Source organism: Chelonoidis abingdonii, chromosome 5 (genome assembly GCF_003597395.2).
Source record: "Chelonoidis abingdonii isolate Lonesome George chromosome 5, CheloAbing_2.0, whole genome shotgun sequence".
Taxonomy (NCBI): domain Eukaryota; kingdom Metazoa; phylum Chordata; order Testudines; family Testudinidae; genus Chelonoidis; species Chelonoidis abingdonii.
Window position 1 is genome coordinate 121,030,259 of NC_133773.1, and position 22,837 is coordinate 121,053,095.

General features: G+C 41.7%; 1 protein-coding gene across 1 annotated transcript in view; it reads right to left on the bottom strand.

The window, feature by feature from the left end:
* Positions 1-14,205: 14,205 nt before the first annotated feature.
* The window catches only part of PPP2R2C (protein phosphatase 2 regulatory subunit Bgamma), a 322,720-nt gene continuing 314,088 nt past the window's right edge, over positions 14,206-22,837 (bottom strand). Inside the window, 1 exon segment of the mRNA XM_075066607.1 lies at positions 14,206-16,955. Within this exon segment, the coding sequence (XP_074922708.1) occupies positions 16,664-16,955 (292 nt within the window). The 3' untranslated portion in view covers positions 14,206-16,663.

Below are 22,837 nucleotides of genomic sequence, written 5' to 3' on the forward strand. Positions count from 1 at the left end.
TTGCTTATGCTTTGACATTTGTGAGTAGTTACTTCCAATCCAATGGTAACAGCTTTAAATTATAAACCATATTACATTTTAGTATTTGGTTTAAAACACAATTCCAGTTTTGGAGTGCTAGAAATTCTTATTATTTCAAGATACAGCAGTAAAATCAGAATATTGCAAGCTGCAAACTTCTTGTAGCTACGTGATCCGTGTATATTTACTTTCCTTTTTTCTCCACTTTATTCCAATTTGTACAGTCCTGATTATCAAGAACATATTGCAGTATTTGACTGCCAGAAAACCCTCCTCTTGACCCAGTCTTTCATTCCTCTATCTTTCCCTTCTTTTAAACATCTTCTTGCAAGGTCTTTTAACCCCAGTTTTTCTCTTCAGAGCACTACCTATCTAGACTCCAAGTTGTTCAAGGCAAACACACTGTTTTCATACCTGTATTTAAAGCCCCTATCATATTGCTGAGGCTGTACAAATAATAGTGGAACTAATGATCTATAATTTAGTAAAATTAATGTCACAACAACAAAAAAAACACATAGCCATTGTTTTGGTATAGTTGGCCCACCTTCTCTCTCCCTATCTTTCTCCTCACCCCCACAGTTCTGTTCTTTGGTGTGGTTACTGTAGTTCCCACATATTCAAAAATCCATGAGTGAGGTCATCCAAAATCATTGTCTTAAAATGTCACAAGACTGGAAAATACTTGGAGAGGCTGGGGGCGAGTTGTTGCATTTGTTGTTTTGAGCTGTGGGAAGCCATCTCCCTCAAAGTGCATGTGAGGAAAGTTCAACTGAGAATTCACATGCAAAAATGCAGGCCTCTCTGCTGATATCCTTTTTATCCTCTTCTAACCTGTGGAGCAGAGGAGCTGCCATTCTATCCCTCTGCATGCCCTCTCCCCTGCCCTTATCACTGTCCTGTCTCCTTCCCCTCTCCATCTTCCTCTTTAGCATGCTCAGACTCCTACCCTATTCACATTTTCCCTTTGTGCTCCCCCATGATCTCCCTTTCTCCAAACCACCCCTTATATATTTCCTTTCTGCCATCCCATATTCTCCAAAATCCTCCACCAATCTCCTGCTCCCTTTCAGGCTATGTCTTGCTTCAACCTGTCTCCTTACAGATGTTGGGCTAGAGAGGAGACTGGAATCAGAAGTGGTAGCCATCTTCACTGGGTAATCTCACTTCCACATGCAAAGTCCAAAGTGAATGGTGGCTGTCTTGGCTGGGAGGCAGTTTTGCATTAGCTCCCTTTTGGCCATTTTGAATAGGGAAATCTCATGAGTTTGGAAGCCAGGATTCTGAGATCATGTGAGACTTTACCTTGACTGTGGCAGGTTTGCTTGTTTTTTAAAATCACAAATGTTCACAACACGGCGATTGTCCCTGATCCTAATTCCCATGTGTTCTGTTAAGAGCCAGTGGCCAACAGGCAAAGCCCTGGGAGTTCAGTTTCACTGCAACTATTAAGGAGCTAGAGGAGAGCCACAAAGGAAAGCTGGTGGCACAAGGCTTCTGAGGCTCTGGCTTAAGAGCAGAATCTTCTACCAAATAAAAGGTGTTGGGGAGGGATGCTGCCAGCGGGACCATGAAACACCACAGGATTCCTTTATGAAAAAATCTGGCATGAGGCATGATGAGCCTTGATTTTGGTGGGTGGGTGTGCGTGTGCACGTGCTTTCAATCCCTCTCCAAAAGAAAGGGAAGATCATACAATGTTTGCACTCTTTTAAAATGTCTATGCTTACTCTGACTTTGAAGTTAAGTGCTTGCGGTTTTTAAACTATACACATTTGAATGTCTAGCTTCTTTTCATATGTTTTGAATAAAAATTTCGTTCTCACTATTCAATAATGTTAAAGATCCTGCTATTCTTAGTTTTTACTCAGACAAATCTATCCCCTTCAATGGAAGTTTTGCTTGAGTAAAGGAAGTCAGGCTAATGATTCATCTGGAAAGCTATTTAATGGAGCACAGACAAATGTACGGAGCACGGCACTAGCATTTAGAGGTGGCCCTATTCCTGATTCTGGCAAAAATGCTATGTGATTGATTTAGTCACATCCTGGATCCCAGAATGCCTAGCTGGCAAGAAGAGGGGCTGAGACCTCTGCAGAGGGATAGTGCTCCCCTATATCACTGCACATGGGCAGAAGGGAAGAATTCAGGGATGATAGCTCTGCCCCACACCCATTCTCCAGCTTCCTCCACTACTCTTCATATTTTCCAATCCTTCCCCCATTCCTTCTTTCCTATACCACCCATTCCCATTTATTCCCCTTTCCCCTCCCAATAAGTGTAACTTATTTTTTCAGAGTTTCAGCGCATTCTGAATATTCTGTTGTACTCAGATTATGTCTCCTAAATAAACCTTGAGAGAGGCAGATTCCCCTCCTCCCCCATGTTTAAGGTTGATTTTCAGATTTCAGCCCAGGCTGGATTTCAAACTTCAGATGCTGAGGTGTCCATTGGTCCATTCATTTTAATCAAATGTTCTCAGCTGAAAGCAAATACCCCATGGCGCTAAGTACAGCCTGAACCAATAGCTCTGAGATGTGCAAACTGCTCTATTTATGTCTGTGGATGTTTCTTTTGCCCGTCCCTGTGGCTGGAGAGTGTCTGATACAAGTTGAGTGTACCTGTTAGATGCTTCTTGCCCTAGTGTCAGCTCTGTGGGTTTTTTTGGTGCTCCTACCATGCCTGTTGTGAGCTTCCCACCTAAAGATACAGGGCTTCCACTATCCTGGTTCACGGGGGAGAGGGGGTGGTAGAGAAGGGCTCAGAACCCCACTGGTGGGACAAAGACCCCCAGATCACATGGAGGCATAGGGAGAGAGGTTCAGTCACCCACACCGCTCTGCACATGTCTTGCAAGGGAGGTCAGACCACCACAGATGGACGGAGGACCCTCCAGCTCCTAGTGTGCATGCACACAGGCAGAGAGAAGGGCTCAAACACCCCCAGAAAGGAAAGCTCCTCCTGAATCTGGCTTATTTTTGGTGGGGGGGGTCAGATCCTTGTGGATGGGTAGGGACCCCTGGTGCACAGATGGGGGGGCAGCACTCAGACACCTCCAGTCACAACTCCCCAGAACCTAGTTCTCATGACGGGAGGTTAGGGCAGACTCCTATACATGGGCAGGATTTCCCCAGCTCCTGGCACACATGGAGAAAGGGAGGAGGAGTCAGACACCTGGAGAGGGCAAGTGCTCTCAGAGCTCAGCTAACATGGGCGTAAGAAGAGGGGCTCAGACACCTCCTGGAAAGGCAAGTTCCCTCCAGAACCAGGTTTCCATGAAGGGGAGCAGGAGGATGTTGGGCCCCCATAGGTGGGTAATCCCCCTGCCCCTGATCCTGGCATGCATATAAGGAGTAGGGGGGGCAGGATCAGATTCCTAGATCCCAGCTTGCATGGGTGTAGGGAGAGGGGCTCAGATGCCCCAGATCTGTAAAAGGGGACAATATCAGGCTAACAGGCACACTGCCCTTATTCTCACCATGTGTCCCTCCCTTTCTCACCTATCCTACCACCCATCTCTATTTATCCCTCTTCCTTTGATCCAGCCCCAAATCCCTCTCATCCCATTTCCCCTCCCCCGCCACTTCACCACCTATATTGCCGCTCCCCTGCCAGCGACACTGACATACCTTATTTTGTTTTACAAAAATACTTTGATCGTATTCCCCAAAACCCAGCTTGAACCTTAACTAGACCAGGGCTCCTCCTATACTATGAAAGAATAGTTCAGTCCCTGCAGCCCATTCAGTTTACCTGGAACAGCTGAACATGGTGACAGCTAATGCCCATCTAGTGTGTGAGAGGTTTTTCTGATTGGGGCACTGGTCAGGCTGGGACTGGAATGAAACCACCCATTTGTTTCACATCAGTCATTAGGCAGTAATCAGGGAATAGCACCTAAGCAGGGACAGTGGGAGAAGGCTACCACACTTCTTCAGGAACTGCTGGCCAGTGCTTGCCCTTGGTACATGCTAGGACCCTAACCTGCACCCTTGCTACAACTCTGAAACCTGTCACAGTTTAAAAATGTGAGTTTCTGCCCATTATGGTTACAAATAAAAGCTTGAAAACATGATCTGAGCATAATCTAGAGGCTCAAAAACCAGAAGGCAAACAAAAAGAACCCCAGATTTATTATTATGTAAAATCTCATGATTTTTAAGCCAATTTCATGATGGGAGAGGCAGATTCATGATTTTTGAACACTTGGGAGTTAACAATACTGACACCACCTGACCAGGACTTTGAACCAGTGATGTACCATATGCATTAAAAAGTTTGTATCCAGCTGTTAATTACCTGCACCGTCCATCCCCTCATCTACAATTTACCATTGTAGCAAATCCATAATTTTACTGTGTCCAAATCACACCTAAGAGAAGGAGATGTTGTGTTCCTTCAATATATGCTTGTAAAAAGGCCAGAAAAGAATATGCAAGGTAAGAACCTGCTAATTTTATACTGATTTATGTTCATTTGAGGATTTGTCCATAGACTGTACACAGTCCAATAGCCTCCAGCTGGTGCACATACAGATCTAGATCATCTTTTGTGTTTATTGGTAGCTCAGCAAATTTTGCAGAAACATAACGCAATTAGGCATATATTTTCTCTTGTGAGGCCAATCATTTATTTGGTCAATTACCAGTGACAGTTTTTAGAAACTGGAATTTAAAGTTGTTCATTGTCTGCTTCAAAATAATAATAAAATAACTGGATGATTTTCATCCACGCCATCAGATGGCACTCAAAGCCTGCACTGCATCCTCTCTCTCTCTAATGTTTTCTGAAGAGGAAAACGCTAAAAGACTAAAAGCTTTTACTGCTTCTGAGAGAGAAATTAAAATGTAATTTAAAAATCTCCCTCAGAAAGAACATGTCACCATTTTCTCTGTGTTTGTTTTGGTTAACTCTTTACAATGAGAGGGATGAGCAGACTAGTTATGCCTATGGTGGTTCCCCTATTGAGGCCACAGCAGTGAGATAAGTATTTGCACCAGTTTGTGGAGCCCTGTGATGCAGGCGCATATAAGAGCCACTGAATACATAATGCAGCTACAGACACTGAGGCTATATTAAACATACTGTCCAGACAATTTGCAGACTAGCTGCTGCTTGAGGGGCTTGCACGCCTCATTAACATTGTTTTAATGTAGGTTTTAGAGTTTAATTTGATTTGGTGCTTTTGTAACTTTCACTGCTACACAGCACAGCCCTGATGTCACTCCAGGCAGGAACCATATTTTCTTTTGGGCCTTGTTTTGCATCCAGCACACCATCAGCACTTGCCAGATAATTCATAAAACTTGACTACAATACCTGAACAATAAAGGTATGTACAGAGTCCAGCTTACCATGGTGCAGTTAAATTAGGAATGAAGTACAAAGGCTATCGTTTATTTTTTTTTAAGGGAAATTGACAGCCTCTCTTACTTTAGATCTATGTTAAACTCTCCAAAGCCTCCCTATGCAATATAAATTGATTGGCATTTTGTTTGACAAGACGGTAGCTCAGGCAAAGGCCCCATATGGCGAAGAGTTCAGAGTCAGCATTCTGTCAAACAGATTGCAAATCAAATGGAGATACTGTAGCAGGTGTTTCATAACAGCAGTTTGTTACTAGTCTTTTGGCTTAGTTTGAAGATGGTAAGCAGAATTTTCTGACAATAATAGCAAATTCAGCAACACAAAGTGCCTTGCAGATGCTGCTAACTATGGGAGATGCCAGTTCCTGGCAGCAGTAGCTTAGTGTCACTTCAAATTAGACATGGGCCTGAACCAAAATCCTGGCTCCTTATACTCTTGAACTTTGGATGGGTTGGAACCAAAATCGAGATCTAGCTCTCTGTCTTTGCTTTAAAAATAGAAACATTGCAACAAAGCATTTCTTCTTTAGATCCCGCTTCAGTTTCTCCCTCACTTTTCAAAAGGATCCCATGCTTGTGATAGCAGAGATGTTTCCATGACAATAATCCATTATGTTGCCTCGAGCAAAGAATTATAACTTCAGTAAATAATTACTAAAATAAAGCTTCAAATGACAAATTGCTTAGGTATTGGAAATATTGTTTTAAGAGATTTTAGCCGCTTAAGGATGTAGCCCCCGAACCAATGTCGGAGACAGCATCTGATTCAAATGAAGTTCCAGCTTGATTTGTGAAATGATCCCACTAAAAGTGAGAAGTAGTTTACAAATGCTTTAAAGAGGTAAGTGCCTGAGATGAGCACCTCCACTTTAGCTTGGACTGTGTGATTTTTTTTTTCCCCTCGTGTTATCTTTTTCATCACAAGAGTGAGTCTGATAACTTGTATGGTATGTTCCACTCACAGGAATCCTGGCTCCTCAAAGAGCTGTAAAAAGGTTGTAGTGGACAAAGGTAACTTGACTCTGTAGTTGTGATGTTAAGGTCTGTTCTATTCCCTAGTCTGATAAAAACGGTCATTGCTGTCTACAAGAGCAACCATTCAAATTAACCTTGGACAATAAAGTAACAAGAATCAATACAGCTTCCCTTGCAAGTAATGTCAGGACATTTTACTTAGAGCTACAGTAGAAAAGCCAGAAATTAACCTTTGCCTCACCAAGTGACATGCTGCTGAGGTGCAAAGCATAGTTATTCTGTGTGTGTCCACAAAACGTAATTTTTGGCAGGGACAAAGTTGCAAAGGTGACTTAAGTTTCTTATCAGTTATTCTAATATACTGCATAGTTAGTCTAATATGCTGCATACACAGTGTACTTATAGGTTAATAAAATGGAAAAAGTACAAAAATAAAATCAGGGCTGTGTAGAGTATTCAGTGAAAACTGCATATCTTGAAATATGGATTTGGATCAATTTTGGAAAACACTACAGATTTCATGGGTTTTTTGGCTCTTAAGAATGGGACCACAAATTTTTGAGAAAAACCATCAATTTTAAAAATTTCAAGGGTTGAAATTTATTATTTCCTTCCAGTAAAGATTTTTTTAATTTCAGAACATATGTAATTTCAAAAACTGCCATTTCATAACATGTTGAGGTCACAAAATGATGCAAAATGACATTGTGAATATTTTGAGGGGAAAGAGAGATTTTGCAAAATGTGCTAGCTTTGCATGGTCTTGTGAATTCAGTTAATATATAACACATCTGCATGTTGATGTGCATCTATAGCACTTCAGCAGGACAAACAGTGGGCTGCTGCTGATGATGATTCATAGCCAGATTTTCAGTAAATTGATTCTTCAGCCTTATCCTTGCGAAAAATCCTTTCCTGTATTTATAAATGTCTGATTCATAAATCTGTCCTAAAGCTACTTCTGATAATTGCTCAAGTGATTCTTATTTGTGCTACATTAAATGAAGAGTCTCAGTGGAAATATTTCAGTCCTTTATTCTGAAAACTCTTTTATCTTGGGATAACTGATCTTCTGATTCCAGCTGTTATGTTAAAGCATCTTGAGAGATGGACCAGTTAACTCCAATACAGGTACCCTAATTAATACAGCATGTTATGGTTCTGTCATAAAGAGAACCTAATAATTGACCCTGAACTATAGTTTTACTTATATTCCCTTTATTTTTGACATTAGCAATAGAAATAACATCACCAATGATACTAAGTTTCCCAAAATAAGATAGTGGTAGGTAAGGTGATGCTTAACCATCTTTCTGAAGCACTTTGAAGTCTGTGGATGAAAAGGGGCTATATCACGGGTTCTCAAACTGGGGGTCAAGACCCCTCAGAGGTCACAAGGTTATTACATGGGGGGTCATGAGCTGTCAGCCTCGACCCCAAACCCCGCTTTGCCTCCAGCATTTATAATGGTGTTAAATATATTAAAAAGTGTTTTTAATTTTATAAGGGGGGTCTTACTCAGAGGCTTGCTGTGTGAAAGGGGTCACTAGTAAAAAAAAAAAAAGTTTGAGAGCCACTGGGCTATATAAATACTGATTGTTACTATCTCAGATGCTATGCAAAATATGACTCAATTGTATTCTGGATTCAGGTTTTGCTCCTTGCTACACAGGGGGTGGGAATGGGTAAGTATCACAGGAATAGGTCATGCCTTCCTAAGGAAAAATCTGTGGGAAGGGTTTCTGGGATGAGGAGAATTTTGCAAGGTTCTTCCTGTGTGGAATTTGTCTCAAATAACTCCTTGGGGGATTAAGGTTGACACTTTGTCCCCAAAAACCTAGGGTCTATGCAGGAGGTCAGTACAATCTCTGTGGAGAGCTTGTACCTCTGCACTCACTCTTAGGTCCCCCTGTCTCCCCAACCTCTTTCTAGACAGCATGACTCATAGCTATGAATAGTTTGTTCGACAGAAATTATGTGAAATTCATAGGTAGGGTCTATGGGGAAAGAGAATAGATTCCATTGTTCAGACTCATTTTTCAGACTGCATTTGTATAAGACAATTGTGTTTCTATATAATGAACTGCTGGAATGGTTTTGTGCATGGTACATGAAGGCTGCCTCTCTGAGGTAGATTTAAATTAAAAATTGAAACAGTCAAACTGGGTTTATCAGCATCTGTGGTTGCTAAGATACAGTCACTCAAATCCGGTAAATCTTCCACTTAGAAAATATCCTGCAAAATTGGCCTTTCAGCGCTGGCAGCACAGGAAAGAAGTATAACTTTCAGAAATGCACTGTAGAGATTGCTCACTCATTTAGCCTCCTTTTGAATAGAAAGCATAATGAATTAGAACCATGCATATTTGTTTACATAAAATGTATTTAGTACAGTGAAGTTGCAAGGTGCTTATGGTTGTTACCAGGTGAGTCTGTGATCCAAAGACAATAAGGGTGCATCTACACAGCTGGCAGTTCAGCGTCAATAGACTCAGGCTCACAGGGCTCACGCTACTATGTTAAAAGCAGCTGTGTAGAGAGTCAGGTTCAGCTGGAGCGCAGGCTCTGAAGCTAAGGGAGGGGAGCCTGAACATCTGCGCAGCTATTTTTAGCCTTGAACCTTGAGCCTGAGTCTGTCAACCCAGGCTCTGAGATTTGCTGCCACTCTGTGTGTCGATACACCCTAACAGATCTCGTTAAAATCAATGGGTGTGCCAAGCATTCTTTCAGATCCAACAGAAGGAGCAATCAAGTTACTTTATATAGGAAGCAACAGCTGCAAACAATGGATGGTCAGAGCTAAATATGCTGGCTGTGGGATTTCACTGGCTGCAGGATTTCCCTGGCTGCAAACACAGGAGTTAGGATTTCAGTTTTGCAGCCTGTGTGTGTGTGTTAGGATATGTTTACGCTGCACAGTTTACACAGGTTCTTACCTGGATTTTAGCTTTAACTCCCCTAACCTTCCACATAGAAAAAACTCTAACCTGGCTTTAGGCTCAGGCTGGGATTTACCCAGCTGGGGGTGTGGGTTAGAACCTGGGCTCCACTGGAACCTGCCCACTTTGCAGTGAGGATGCAGGGTAAATCACTTGAGTGCCAATGATCCTCCAATGCCTTTCTCACTGTTTCCCCAGCAAGACAGACAAATTCTGCAATTGACCAGGAAAGAATCCTATAGTGTCCAAGCACAAAGAGCCATAGGCTATGCCCCCACATGTGGGCAAGTGCAGAAGCTGTGAGGTTGCAGTAAAACAAGCAGGGCTTTGTAGTGGGGACACTCACACCTGAGTAAGGCTAAGCCGGGTGCCAGTCACCCAGGTTAACTCTGCAGTACAGACACAGCCTTAGGGCCTGAAAGCTTGGAGAAGCAGATGTGAGTGTGACTCTGAGAAGAAGCAGAGAGACAGAACTCAGTGCAGTTGTACACCTGGGGATTTCTGAGAAAGGCAACTGCATGTTGTTGTTCCTGCTCAAGAAAACTGGACTCTGTGTATATTGTTTATAAATAAACAAAATTACATGAAAGAATTTACCTGACTCACGTCAACTAGTCCTCTTCCTAATGGAAACAATCCTATAAGGCCTTAAATGTTGGCTAATGTTGGGCCAAGTGGAGAGCAATACATTTACTTACCTATTCACTTACTATTGCTAATTAATTTATTTGCTTTTGATGTTTAGCATTTGAAATCTCTTTTTATTTAAACTTTGTCCCCAATTGGCCAATTTTTCTATTATTTTTAAGTTTGATGAACCAAAAAATTTGCAGGATGGTGGCAGTTGGGGTGAGAACACAGACCCAGAAGTCAAGAATTTGGTATTCTTTTCCTGTATCTACTGCCGACTCACTGTATTAACTCATTCTCAGGTGGCCTCCAGATTTTACATACCCCTTTTCTGCATTTTGGGTGGCAGTAGGCAGCTGGGTAGACACTATCAGGGTTACCAGCTGAAGACTAAATAAGGCCCAAACCCCCGAACACAAAATACCGTGTATTTTATTGTAAAGACTTTTTTCAAATAGGCGAGGTGGTCTGAAGTTTGAGATGAAGTGAAACTTCTGCCGATTACACCCAAGAAATGCCACTCATAATATAAAGTAAAGCCTGGGCTTTCTCATTATTTTTGCCATTCCTAAAAGTGCCGGCTATCTGATATTGTTCCTACTGGGAAGCTACTGAAGCCAAACAGGGAGATTTTAGGCCACTAAAAGTCCGGCAGTGTAGTGGGGCTAAGGCCGGCTCCTTGCCTGCCCTGGCCCTGCGCCTCTTCCAAAAGCAGCAGGCACATCACTGTGGCATCTGTGGAGGGAGCCGGGAGTCTCTGCACGCTGCCCTGACCCCGAGCGCTGACACTGCAGCTCTGATTGCCTGGGAACTGCAGCCAATGGGAGCTGCAGTGGCACTGCCTGCAGGCAGGGGCGGTGTGCGGAGTCCCCTGACCCCTACTCCCAGGGGCAACAGAGACATGCCGGCCACTTCCGGGAGTGGCATGGGAGGGCAGACAGGGAGCCAGCCTTAGCCCTGCTGCGCTGCCCATCGGGAACCACCTGAGGTAAGCGCCACCCAGCTGGAGTCCGCACCTCTCACCCCTTCTCGCACCTCAGCCCTGACCCCCCTCCTGCATCCAAACTGCCTCCCAGAGCTTGCACCCTGCACCCTCTCCTGCATCCCAACCCCCTGCCCCAGACTCAGCCCAAAGCCCTGTCCCACATTCCGAACCCCTCGGCTCCAGCCCAGAGCCCACACCCCAACCCAGTGAAAGTGAGTGAGGGTGGGGGAGAGCAAGCAACGGAGGGAGGAGGGATGGTGTGAGCAGGGCGGGGCCTCGGAGAAGGGATGGGACGGGGCGGGGCAAGGGTGTTTGCATTTCTGTGATTCAACAGTTGGCAACCTCAATCAAATCCCACCAAAATTGAGCCAAATTCAAGATTGAGGCTCAGCAAGACACATGATCATCTCTAAAGTAGCTGTGAGTGGTGTTTCATTTGGGTGACGTGCATCGGAGGAGCTTATTTTGTGGGTGGAGCTTGGAAGAGTACCAGCCTTTTCCTGCCCCCCCCCCATTTTGGCACCCGATTCCAGGTTAAATTATTCTTTTTGTTTGTTGTTTACATTGACTTTTTCCAGAACAGCTCTGTCTTCCAGCAGTTGAATCCATTGATCTATAGAAGGTGATGACAGATTTATTTTTTTAAGGATATTATGGGCCAACTCCTCAGCTGGAATTGCTCATTGGCATTGTGTCAGTTTATACCAGCTGAGGAATTTGTCCTTGCATTTGGAGCTAATCTGTCTTTGGCTTGAAGAAACATTTAGTTCTGACAAGGTCTTTTCAGATAGGGCTGCTATTTATTGCTGTGTTAGAAATTCACGTTCTATTTGGTATGAAACCAGTGGGCTCTCCTCTTTTCAGATATTAGTTATTTTTAACAAAGGTGATGGCTTTTCACAGAAGTGAAGGAGCCCCCTGCATATAAAAAAAGAGACATTCTTTTATTTACTTAGGGCCTATTATTCTCATTAGCAGTAATGTTAAATGAAAATAAAATAAATGGTCACTGTGGTAATTAAAATAATTATTTATTGGAAATGTGATCAGTTACCCACCTTGTACCTTCTATTGATTGGCTGCACTTAGCAAATGACAAGATAAGTCATTATCAATATCGTGACTGCTTAATCTGTAACCATGAGAACACTTATAGATCAAGGAACCCAAGTCAGTCTGCCTAGGTCAGGTATACCTGGCCTGAAAGGGTCCTCACATTGGGCCACAGTGTGGAGTACGTGTTTACAGCGGATAAGTGTGTAAAGAATGCTCACCCACAATGACTTTCTGGCCCAGCAGCTGGGACTGAGACAAGAATACAAAGGAATAAGGTTTTTCTGCATTACATCCCAGAGGAAAGTATTTCCAACACTACTTATTCACTTCCATTTGTACAGCACCCAAAGCGCTGCATGAGATTTACAGTACAAAGACAACATGTACCTTGCCCCCAGGAGTCCAATCCTGAAAACTTTTCCTTGTCCTGTTGCCTTCTGAGGGCCTACATATGTGTGTGCAGGATCAGACTCTAATTTTAGATATGAGACAATTAGCGAGAAGAATGCAAATAGGCAGGGGATGTAATTATGGAATCGGGAGGATGAGGGAATCAATAACATAGGCTGAAACTAGGAATTAAGTGGGCACAGTTCTTGTGCTGGCCACCTCTGTGGAGGTGGGGGTGAATTTCATCCTAGCCGTGGCGTTGGAAGATAGAAATGTCATCTCAGTCTCCCTAGATGGGGAAACTAGCCTCAAACTGAAAATCGGAGCCAAGTGGCTGCACTGACTGCAAATAGCAATAGTAGGTAGCATTGAACGAAGAGAAGCAGCTCCTGTTGCCATTGTTTTTCACTAACCAATAGCGTTCAAACAGGTTTTCATGTGCTGTTAGTAAATATATTTGCTGAACTTTCTAGAGCAATGGAGGTTGGCATCTGGTTTATGTCTATCCTGCTGGGCACTAGGGATGAAGAGAAACTGCAAAGGGAAATGGGCATATTGCTTGATGTGTTTATTTGCAACTAAGTTTTAGCCCACTACTATCTACTCATATTTGATAAGCCACGTGAGACTACGTAGTTCAAGGACAGGAAATGTGCCAGGTGAGGGGAAACAAGAAGCAACAGGTAAACTAGGGGAGACATGTGTAAGACTGTACCGCTCTCTGCTCCCGCCCTTTACACACAAACATAAAGATAGGTACAATCTAGCTGTGTATCTGAAGAAGCTTCATGCTGAATTCTTTTGCTCTCCCAGTGTTGCTGAGCGCTGCAGTCACTCTGTGGGTCAACTCAGTCTTACATAGATGAACTCACTTTCTTCAATGGGCGTTTTACCTCACTGTAGGATTTGGCACTGCAGGTTTAATTTGTATCACCACCACTTAATAATACTGCTTCTTCGAGGGATTTGTCCTGCCACGTTGTTTTCATCTTGACACGTGACTTGTTTCCCAATTAAGTATTAAGTCTCTCTGGAATGGCTCGGTGCCGCTGTTTAACCATGAATCTCTTCTTGCCAGGTAGCTGTAGCAGAATTTCTGCTTCCATATATTTGATGTTAGCTGTTGTTTAGTTAATACTTTAAAAAAATGAGAAGACTAAATATTTGTGCCTCTTTTTTGATGGACAGGGCTCGCCCTTCTCATTTTATAAACCTGTACACTTCTTCTGTCAGGTGTTAAAATAATTACAAATGTGCTGACAGACATGCACATGTTCCCACTTCTGACAGAACTGGGGCTCCTCCTCAAAAGAATGAACATTTAGGAATTACAATATTCTGTTAATATTTTAATGTGTTTTTCTAAACTTGAATTACCTGCTGCCTCCTGCCCTCTTTACAGTGGCAAAGTTCCTATTGACTGCAGTGGGAGCTTTGTATGTAAGCTGCCATACTTGCCTCTAGCGCTAGATAGATTTAAAATGTTTTCTTCTTCATTAGCATTTACCTATCATAATTATTTTTTATTTGTTTCTTTCTGATTTGGGGTGATTTTAAATCCACCTATGGAATTTAGGAGGCTAAGTACCATTTTCAAAAGTGACTTAGGCAGTTTTGTCTACACTGCCAAAACAACAAAAAAAAGCCTCCTCAGCTTTCATAGCCTGTGCTCCAGCCCCAGCCAGAGTATCTACACTGCTATTTTTAGTGCTGTAGTATGAGCCGGATGAGCCTGTGCGTGTAGACCTGGGCTCTGAGACTCTGCTGCATTTTTGTTGTTCGTAGTTTTCCAAACCACCTACATGACTAACGCCTAACTTAAAAATAAGGCATAGGTCAGTCATTTGTTTACGCAATTTTTGCAGTCATTTTATTGAAAAAGCTGGTATTAACATATTTATATCTTTATTCAACAACAGTTAGCTAATTTGTGCAACACAAAGAATGCAGCCATGAACAACAGCTTTCCGAACAATCTGATTTACCAACTTTACCATCCTTTACTCTACGCCACTGAAAGCTCAAACCAAAAACGAAAAAAAGTTTTAAAAGATTCACAATGACGATGTCAACTTTCTTACATTCAAAAAGACCAGGAAACTGAATCATAGCAGTGATATCAGAGTCATGAATGTGATACTGGTCTTTAAAAGGATTTCTATATTTTCCTCAATAATCACATCATATCATTTTGGTCTGGAAATCAATAATTTTGTAAAGCTCCAAAAATGGTACCCAAACCTGAAACAGAATAAGGTACTTGAAATAAGAATAGTATTACTGTTGTATTAAGATCTGCTTTATAATAAGTTACATGTAGACTCTAACTTGAGGATGTTAGAAGCTAAATTTGTTTTACAGTACTTGTAGCAGTAAATGCCAGTATTAGCTGTTAGCATTTTGGGGCTACAAAGGTTAATGGAGGCGGCCAAAAGTCAAAGTGTATGACACCCTTGAAGCAATAGTTTGGCATTAACAAGGTTTCTATACAATTTACCATATTCTTAAAACTTTTTACAAGAAAAAAATTGATTATTAACTTTAATTAGAATAAATATGTACATATAATACTGCCCATGTCTTCTAGGGTATACAGTATTTTATAAACAAACATTCCTCATTCCCTTTAAAATTAACCTACATATTTCATACTGTATGTGTATAGTATGGCTGGAAACTGATGCACATGCGTTTGTGCTTCTACACACGGAATATACAGTATCAATCTAAAAAAATTTAAACATACATAGTTCATGTGTCATGTCAAGACTTCATATAAAAAGTTGTCATCTTTTTTTTTTTTTGTAAACCTTGGTGGTAGATTTTCCCCCCAAAATCATAATATAAAAGCATGCACGTTCAGTTATTAGTTCATTCTCCATTTTCCAAAAAGTCAGTGAAGAATGGGGTACGGTTGTTAAAGAACCTTTTCTAAGTGAGGGATTTTTTAACAAGAGCAGATCAGCCAAGGCATCTGCATCAGTTACACACCTTTACTCATGAGTTGAGAAGAAATCATTTGGGGGTAATAATTTTTCAGCAGATTTTATTAGTCATGCAGAAAGATTTCCTAGATTAAAAAGCATTTCCAAAATGGTACACCATTTCTATACACTTCTTAATGGAAATATCTTCCATTTACATTGAATTTCATTTGAAGCAAGAACTGTATAAACCAATTTAAGTAGAATTTTAGTTTTCTGTTTCACCCAGGAGTCATCTTGTAATTTTACAGTCATTTTAAAATTCACTGAGCCGATGCTAAACTCTTGAGTTACCATTCATAGTAGTTAAGCCTGTATTTCCTTGGGATTCTGCAAATACCAAGTTTAAAGTAATAAGTGTGATGCAGTAAACATCACGTGTGGGATTTTCAAAAGGGCTTACCTCAGTGTTTTGTTACTCAAAATTGTAATAGCACATATGTATATGCATTAACAAGTGTATCTTTATATGTGTTGAATAGTCACCATGGAGCGGCAAATCCTGAGTTTTCAAATGGCACCCACTGAAATTAGTATTGTCACATTCTACAGTATGATTGGAAATGTACCTGCAGAACAAGCTGCCTTTTTAAACTAAGGGAGCTGAGATTATCGACAGCACTCTTCATTTTTTGACTCAGAAAGTTGAAACACAAAGTCAAGATTTGTAGCAGAAGTAAAAAATTGTAAAAGTGTTTGTGGAATTCCATAACGAGGGCTCAATGCTAGGGACAGGTAATGTGATAAGGGAAATAGGGACAACTTGTTAATAAGCAGAATAATTTATTTTGCTTCCATATTACTAACTGTCTAGGGCCTTCCTTCTGTGCGCAGCAATGTATGGGGGACACAGCTATTCCTGCACTCATAAATAAGTCTACTTGACTTTGAAAGTCCAGAAGACATTCCTGAAAAAAATCGAGGGACCAGTGTGAAACGCTCTAATAATGTGATAAACACTGCAGACTGTGGAAGAATGCAGCACAGCAGGATGCTGGTCCTGTGAAGCATTGTCCCTTCAAGAGTCAACTGGAGTTTAGGGTACTCAGCACCTCACAGGATCAGTCCTGAAATGAATACCCGATTGTTTAAAAAATAGACATAGACCACAGTACTGAATTCACAGTAGTGCTTTTTGACTTAGACAATTATACAGTTGCAGTGATTTAAAACAGTTGGTTGCCACCAACGATACAGACTGAGGGTGGAGGGAGGGAATCTAGAAATTCCACCACAATGACCACACTTTTGTGAAGATCATGTCCTTCTACAACTCTCAAAAGGCTGGTTTATAAATACAGAAAGGTATTGATCGATCTAGTGCATTTCTGAGTTCACTTTATCCTGAAATATGTACAGATTGTTTGTCGCTGCAATAGCAATTATGTTCTCAGTTGGGTGCCAGGCTGTGTGCAAGATCTTCTTCGTAAAGTCCAAACTGTCGACACTGATGTCATCTTTCCTTCGCTTGCCCCCTACGCAGACTCGGCGGGGTTTTAGAATGGCTCGTGGCTTACTGCTCTCCCGGGACGCCTCCAAGGTAACATCCCGCTTGGTGTTTCGGTCAAACATTCGAAAGAAGTTGTTATATGCACCTGTCATAATAACACTGAAGAGGGAGCAAACAAAAGCAAGAATAAATAGCAGAATACACTAACTCTACCACCAATGGGAGTGGATCAGTACAGTACAATTATTTTTCCCTGCCATGTAATTGAAGTCTATGGAGTTCAGAAACTTGTGTTATGGTGCAGTTTAATATATATGGACTTTTGAGTTTACATGGTTTCTTATCATCTCATGGCATTTAACATACTGTAAGGGTGCTTCAGTATTACTAATCCCAAGTATTCAAAAATCATGAGTCAGAACCCTAAAATCACTAGATTTATTAGAAAATAATGAGATTTAAAAATAATAATTCATGGGTTCTTTTTATTTGGATTCTAATTCTTGGGCCTTTAAGGTTCAAATTTTCAAGCCTTCTCTAGAATTGTGAAACTTTTATTCGAATGAAATGTAAGCTCATGACTCCCAGAGCTGTGTCTTTAAGAAAAACAGCAAATATTGCATGACTTGCTATAGAATAGCAAGAGTTGACAGCGTTGTTTACGTTCACATTTGCTTAAATGAATGCTTCCAAGAAAGATGTTTGAGGAATTACTGGGATCTGGTAAAATTCATTGCATCTGTGAATTTTGCATGTGAAATTCATTTCCTTGCAGCCTTACATTATTATTATTTGTATCATCATAGCACCTACAAGCCCCAGTCATGGAGCAGGACCCATTGTGCTAGGCACTGTACATACACAGAACAAGAAGCTTAGAATCTTAAGTATAAGATAAGAAAATAAATGAATACACGTAAATGGGGGAGTACAAGAAAACAGTGACACAATATTGTTTAAATAGATAAGCCAAGAACAGGATGGTGGAAGGGGTAGAACACACATACAGGTGAACAATGTGATGGTAGCAGATGTCAGGTTAGTGCCACCATTTTTGTGTAGGGGGGAGGAGGGAGATGAATTTACTTACGAGAGGATCACCTAAATGGAAAGAAAAGGAGAGAGGGATGAGAGGAACAGGGTAGGGAGGAGAGGGTAGTCAGGTATGAACCTGAGGTGAAGAGGCTATGAGAAGAGACGGAGGTTGGAGCAAACAGCGAATCAGTGCAGGGCAGAGGGAAGTCAGAGAACATTCCAGAGCTTTAACTAGATGTCCAGTGGTGCCTACTTGGTCTGCTGCTGCTTCTACCAGGTGAAGTCTCTGGCTGCCTCCTCTCTGCAGGTTCCTAGTGTCCCCAGAGTGTGTGGGGGGTCTCCCCTTCACATTCTAAATCCAGGGAGGTGTGAAAGGGGAGAAGGGGTGACCTGGTTAGGTCTTATTTTACCCATCCCCACCCCCAGTGCAGCAGTCCTTGCTCTGGACACTTTAATACATTTGGAGAAACAAGCGTTATGAGAACATTTATCCCCAAATACATTAATAAAAAGATGTTTACCAATAAACTTGATGTGACAGCATTTGATATACTACACAATGACAAGGGGAGATATGTATCCTCTCAGTTCTTCCATCCCTCTGCACAAAGCCTGAGTAGTCACACTTTTTGCAAAGCTATTTGCAGGGGCTGGAGAAAGAGGGAGGGAATTTATCTTCTCCCCAACCATAAGCAGACCCCCCTAATCCAGCCATAGTCTGAAATAGTGATTGTGTCCTGCTCCTAAATCCTCCAAACGGGGGTGATAGTCTGGCTCCACTGAAGTCAGTGGGTCTTCAAGTCAGTAGATCCACATGGTCCTGGATCCTATGGCCTTGCCTATAACACCCCCCCCCCCAAAAAAAAACAAAAAACAAAAAACCACTGACTTATTGGAGGCCAATGCAGACATTCCCAAGCAGTGGACAGAGGGTTTGGAGACCTTGCGGCAAAGCTGATCCACAGTTATACTCCCCCCAATGCAGCCCCAATGTAGGGTTTCAGTGGTGTGGAGAGCAAGCAGCCCACTGGCTCTCTGCACTAGGGAAAAATGTCTCCCAAAACTCATATGGTCTTTAAAGGAGGAGCTCTAGAACCATAGAAATATAGGGCGGGAAGGGAGCTTGAGAAGTCATCAAATCTAGCCTCCTGCATTGAGGCAGGACCACGTAAACCTAGACCATCCCTGACAGGTGTTTGTCCAGCCTCTTCTTAAAAACTGCCAATGTTGAAGATTCCACAGCCCCTGTTGGGAGTCTATTCCAGAGCTTAACTGCCTTACAATTGGAAAGCTTTTCCTAATATCTAACCTAAATCTCCCATGCTGCAGATTAAGCTGATTAGTTCTTGTCCTACCTTCAGGCGACATAGACAAGTCACGTTCCCCATCATAGTCTTCTTTTCACAAGACTGAACATGCCCAGTGTTTTTTTTTTAAACTTGGCCTCAGAGGTCAGGTTTTCTAAAACTTTTTTCAGTTTTGTTGCTCTTCTCTGCATTCCGTTGCCACTCTCCCATTTGTCCCCATCTTTCCTAAAGTGTGGTGCACAGAATTGGCCAAGTAGAGTGGGACAATTACCTCCCTTATCTTACATACAACACTCCTGTAAATACACCCTGGAATAGCTGCGTTTTTCACAACTGCATCACATGGTTGACTCGGATACAATTTGTGATTCAGTATAACCCCCATCCTTTTCAGCCAGTTATTCCCCATTTTGTAGTTGGGCATTTGACTTTTCCGTCCTAAGTGAAATACTTTGCACTTTGCTTTATTGAATTTCATCTTGTTGAATTGAGACAACTCGCCAATTTGTTGAGGGTATTTTTGAATTCTATTCCTGTCCTCCAAAGTGCTTGTTACCCCTCCCAGCTTGGTATCATCTGCAAATTTTGTAAGGATGCACTCTAGTCCATTAGCCATGTCATTAATGAAAATATTGAATAGTACCGGACTAAGGACTGACCTACAGGACTTCACAAAATACATCCTCCCAGTTTGACAGCAAACCATTGGTAACTACTCTTTGAGTATGGTCTTTAAATTGTGGGTGCCTAACTGATTGAATCTGACCCACATTTCCATAGTTTGATTCTGAGAATGTCACGTGGGACTGTGTCAAAAGCCTTTACTATAATCAAGCTATATCACATCTACTGCTCCCCCCACAATCCAACAGGCCAGTAATACAGTCAAAGAAGGAAATTAGGGTGGTTTAGCATGACTTGCTCTTGCCAAATCCATGCTGACTATTCCTTATAATTTTATTATCCTCTAAGTGCTTACAAACTGATGGTTTAATAATTTGTTCCAGTATCTTTCTAGGTAGTAAAGTTAAGCTGACTGGTCTATAATTCCCGGGTAGCCTCCTTGCTCGCCTTTTTGAAGAGAGGTACTATGTTTGGCCTTCTCCAGTCCTCTGGGACATCAGCCATCCTCCATGAGTTCTCAAAGATAATGGCTAATGGGTCCAAGGTTGCTTCAGCAAGTACCTTATGATGAAATTCATTAGACCCTGTTGACCTGAATACATCCAACTTATCTAAATAGTCTTTAACATGTTCTTCTCCTATTTTGGCTTGCATTCCTTCTTCCTTTTTGTTAATATTTTGTTTTGAGTCTCTGGTCTCCATTAACTTTTTTAGCAATGATTGAAGCAACCTTCTTGATACCATCAGTTATTATCTCTTCTTCCCTGCTAAATAAAGGACCTACATTTTCCTTTGCCTTTCTCTTGCTCCTCATGTATTAAAGAACCTCTTCTTATTACCTTTTATGTCCCTCATTAGGTGTAACTCATTTTGTGCCTTGGCCTTTCTAATTTTGTCCCTACGTGCTTGTGCTATTCTTTTGTACTCCTCCTCAGTTCGCCCATGTTTCCACATTTTTAAGAGTTCCTGGTGGAGCCATACTCGCCTCTTTCGATTATTCTTATACTTCCTTTATATGGGGATAGTTTGCAGTTTTGCCTTTACTATTGTCTCCTTCAGATACTGCCAGCTCTCCTGAATTACTTTTGCTCTTAGCTTTTCTTTTCATGGAACCTTACCTACCAGTACTCTGAGTTTATTAAAGTCTGCTTTTTTGAAACAAATTGTCCTGCTGCTGCTCTCACTCCTTCCTTCCCTTAGAATCATGAAATCGAGCATTTAATGATCACTTTCACCCAAGTTGTCTTCCACCTTTGGATTCACAACCAATTCCTCCCTGTTGGTCAGAATCAAGTCTAAAATAACTGTTCCTTCATCCACTTTCTGAAACAAAAAGTTGTCCCACATAATATTGTGTTATGCTGTATTTCTTTTCCAATAGATGTTTGTGTAGTTAAAATCCCCAATTACTGCCATGTCTTGCGTTTTGGATATTTCTGTTATTTCTTCTAGAAATGTCACATCCTCCACCTCTTCTTCCTGATTTTATAGTCTATAGTAGACCCCTATCACAACATCATCCCAATTTTTATTCCTTTTATCTTTACCCAGAGACTTTCAACTGCTCTGCTTCTCACCTCCTTCTGGACCTCAGAATAAGTATATATATTCTTTATGTATAATGAAAGACTTCTTCCCTTTTTATTCTGCTTGTCCTTCCTGAACATGCTGTACCCCTCTATATCAATATTCCAGTCATAAGACTTCTCCCACAAAATCTCTGTGATATCAATTAAGTTATATAACTTATGGACTAATACTTGCAGTTAGTTCCATTTATTCCCCATACTCCTTACATTTGTATATAGACAACAAACATGTTGATTTCTCCCTACACCCCCGATTTCCTTCTTGTTAGTCCTATAACCATATGGCTCCTGCCTGTACAGTTCCAAGCTCATTGTTCGTGCTCAGTAAACAACTGCAAGTCTTTTTAATATAATCCAGCAGAGTAGATTTCATGTGCCCCATCCCAGAAAACGAAAGTTATTGTGTTTTAGCACTGTGTCACTCTGTACAGTTGGTTATACTATTTTTCTGTTGCCTTTTGGGAATCAGGAGTCTTAGGTCCTATTCATAGCTCTACCCTAGACTTGCAGGGCAAGTGACCGTACGCAAGTCACTTCACCTCTTTGTTTTCTCTGTTTGCCTTCTCCACATCAATTATAAGCTCTTTGATGAAGGGACAGTGTCTTACTATACATACAGTGCCTAGCACAATGTGGACTTGATCTCTGTTGGGGCCATTAGTTGCTATGTAATACAAATAATACACTAAAACATTAATAGAACCGTGCAACTAAATGACTTTGCATCATGTCTACTGAGTCATAGCTGCCTAGCTCAGTGTCTTCACTTCAGAAACAATACAGAGAAGCTGCAGAACTCAGGCAAGCTATATTCTGCATCATGAATCATTAGCAATATTGCCAGCTATGTTCTGATTCAATGTAGCTGATGATAGCTTAGAATTTGACACAATAGGATTTTATTTTATACAGCACTTTTCATAGAGCAAATATCCTGATATGCTGAAGAAAGCAGCAATGAGTCAGATATTGGTAGTGTAGGGACTGTATAGGACACAGCAACCAATGTACTCAGCAATAACTTGCATACAGATTTGTATGGGTTGTCACGGTGCTTCCTAAAGTTCCCAGGCATGAAGTGGGAGTGTGACTTGCTACACTCTTCAGAGGGTACAGCATGCATGCCCCCTCCAGAGCCATCCAGTTCTGCTGGCTAGGGCACAGGGCGGGCCAATGCTCTTCCCTTTCTCACCTACAGAGTCCTTACAGGAAAGTGTCTCTAAACTCAAGAGTGTGCAGGAACAGCAGTTGTGGTCAGATGCTGTATGGAGCCAGGCTTCTTCTCCCTTCCACCATGCCCCTGTTAACCCATGCAAGGGCCAGGCACAATCTCAACTTTATGCAACAAACTAACAGTAAAATTAAAGACGCTTGTGTGAATAGCTTTATAAACTGTATCCAGGGAGCCCCATAAAGCCTATTGACCAAGATTACGCTTGTTTCAGAAACTGACTCAGCAGCAGTAAAGCTGACATTGCGCTCCTTC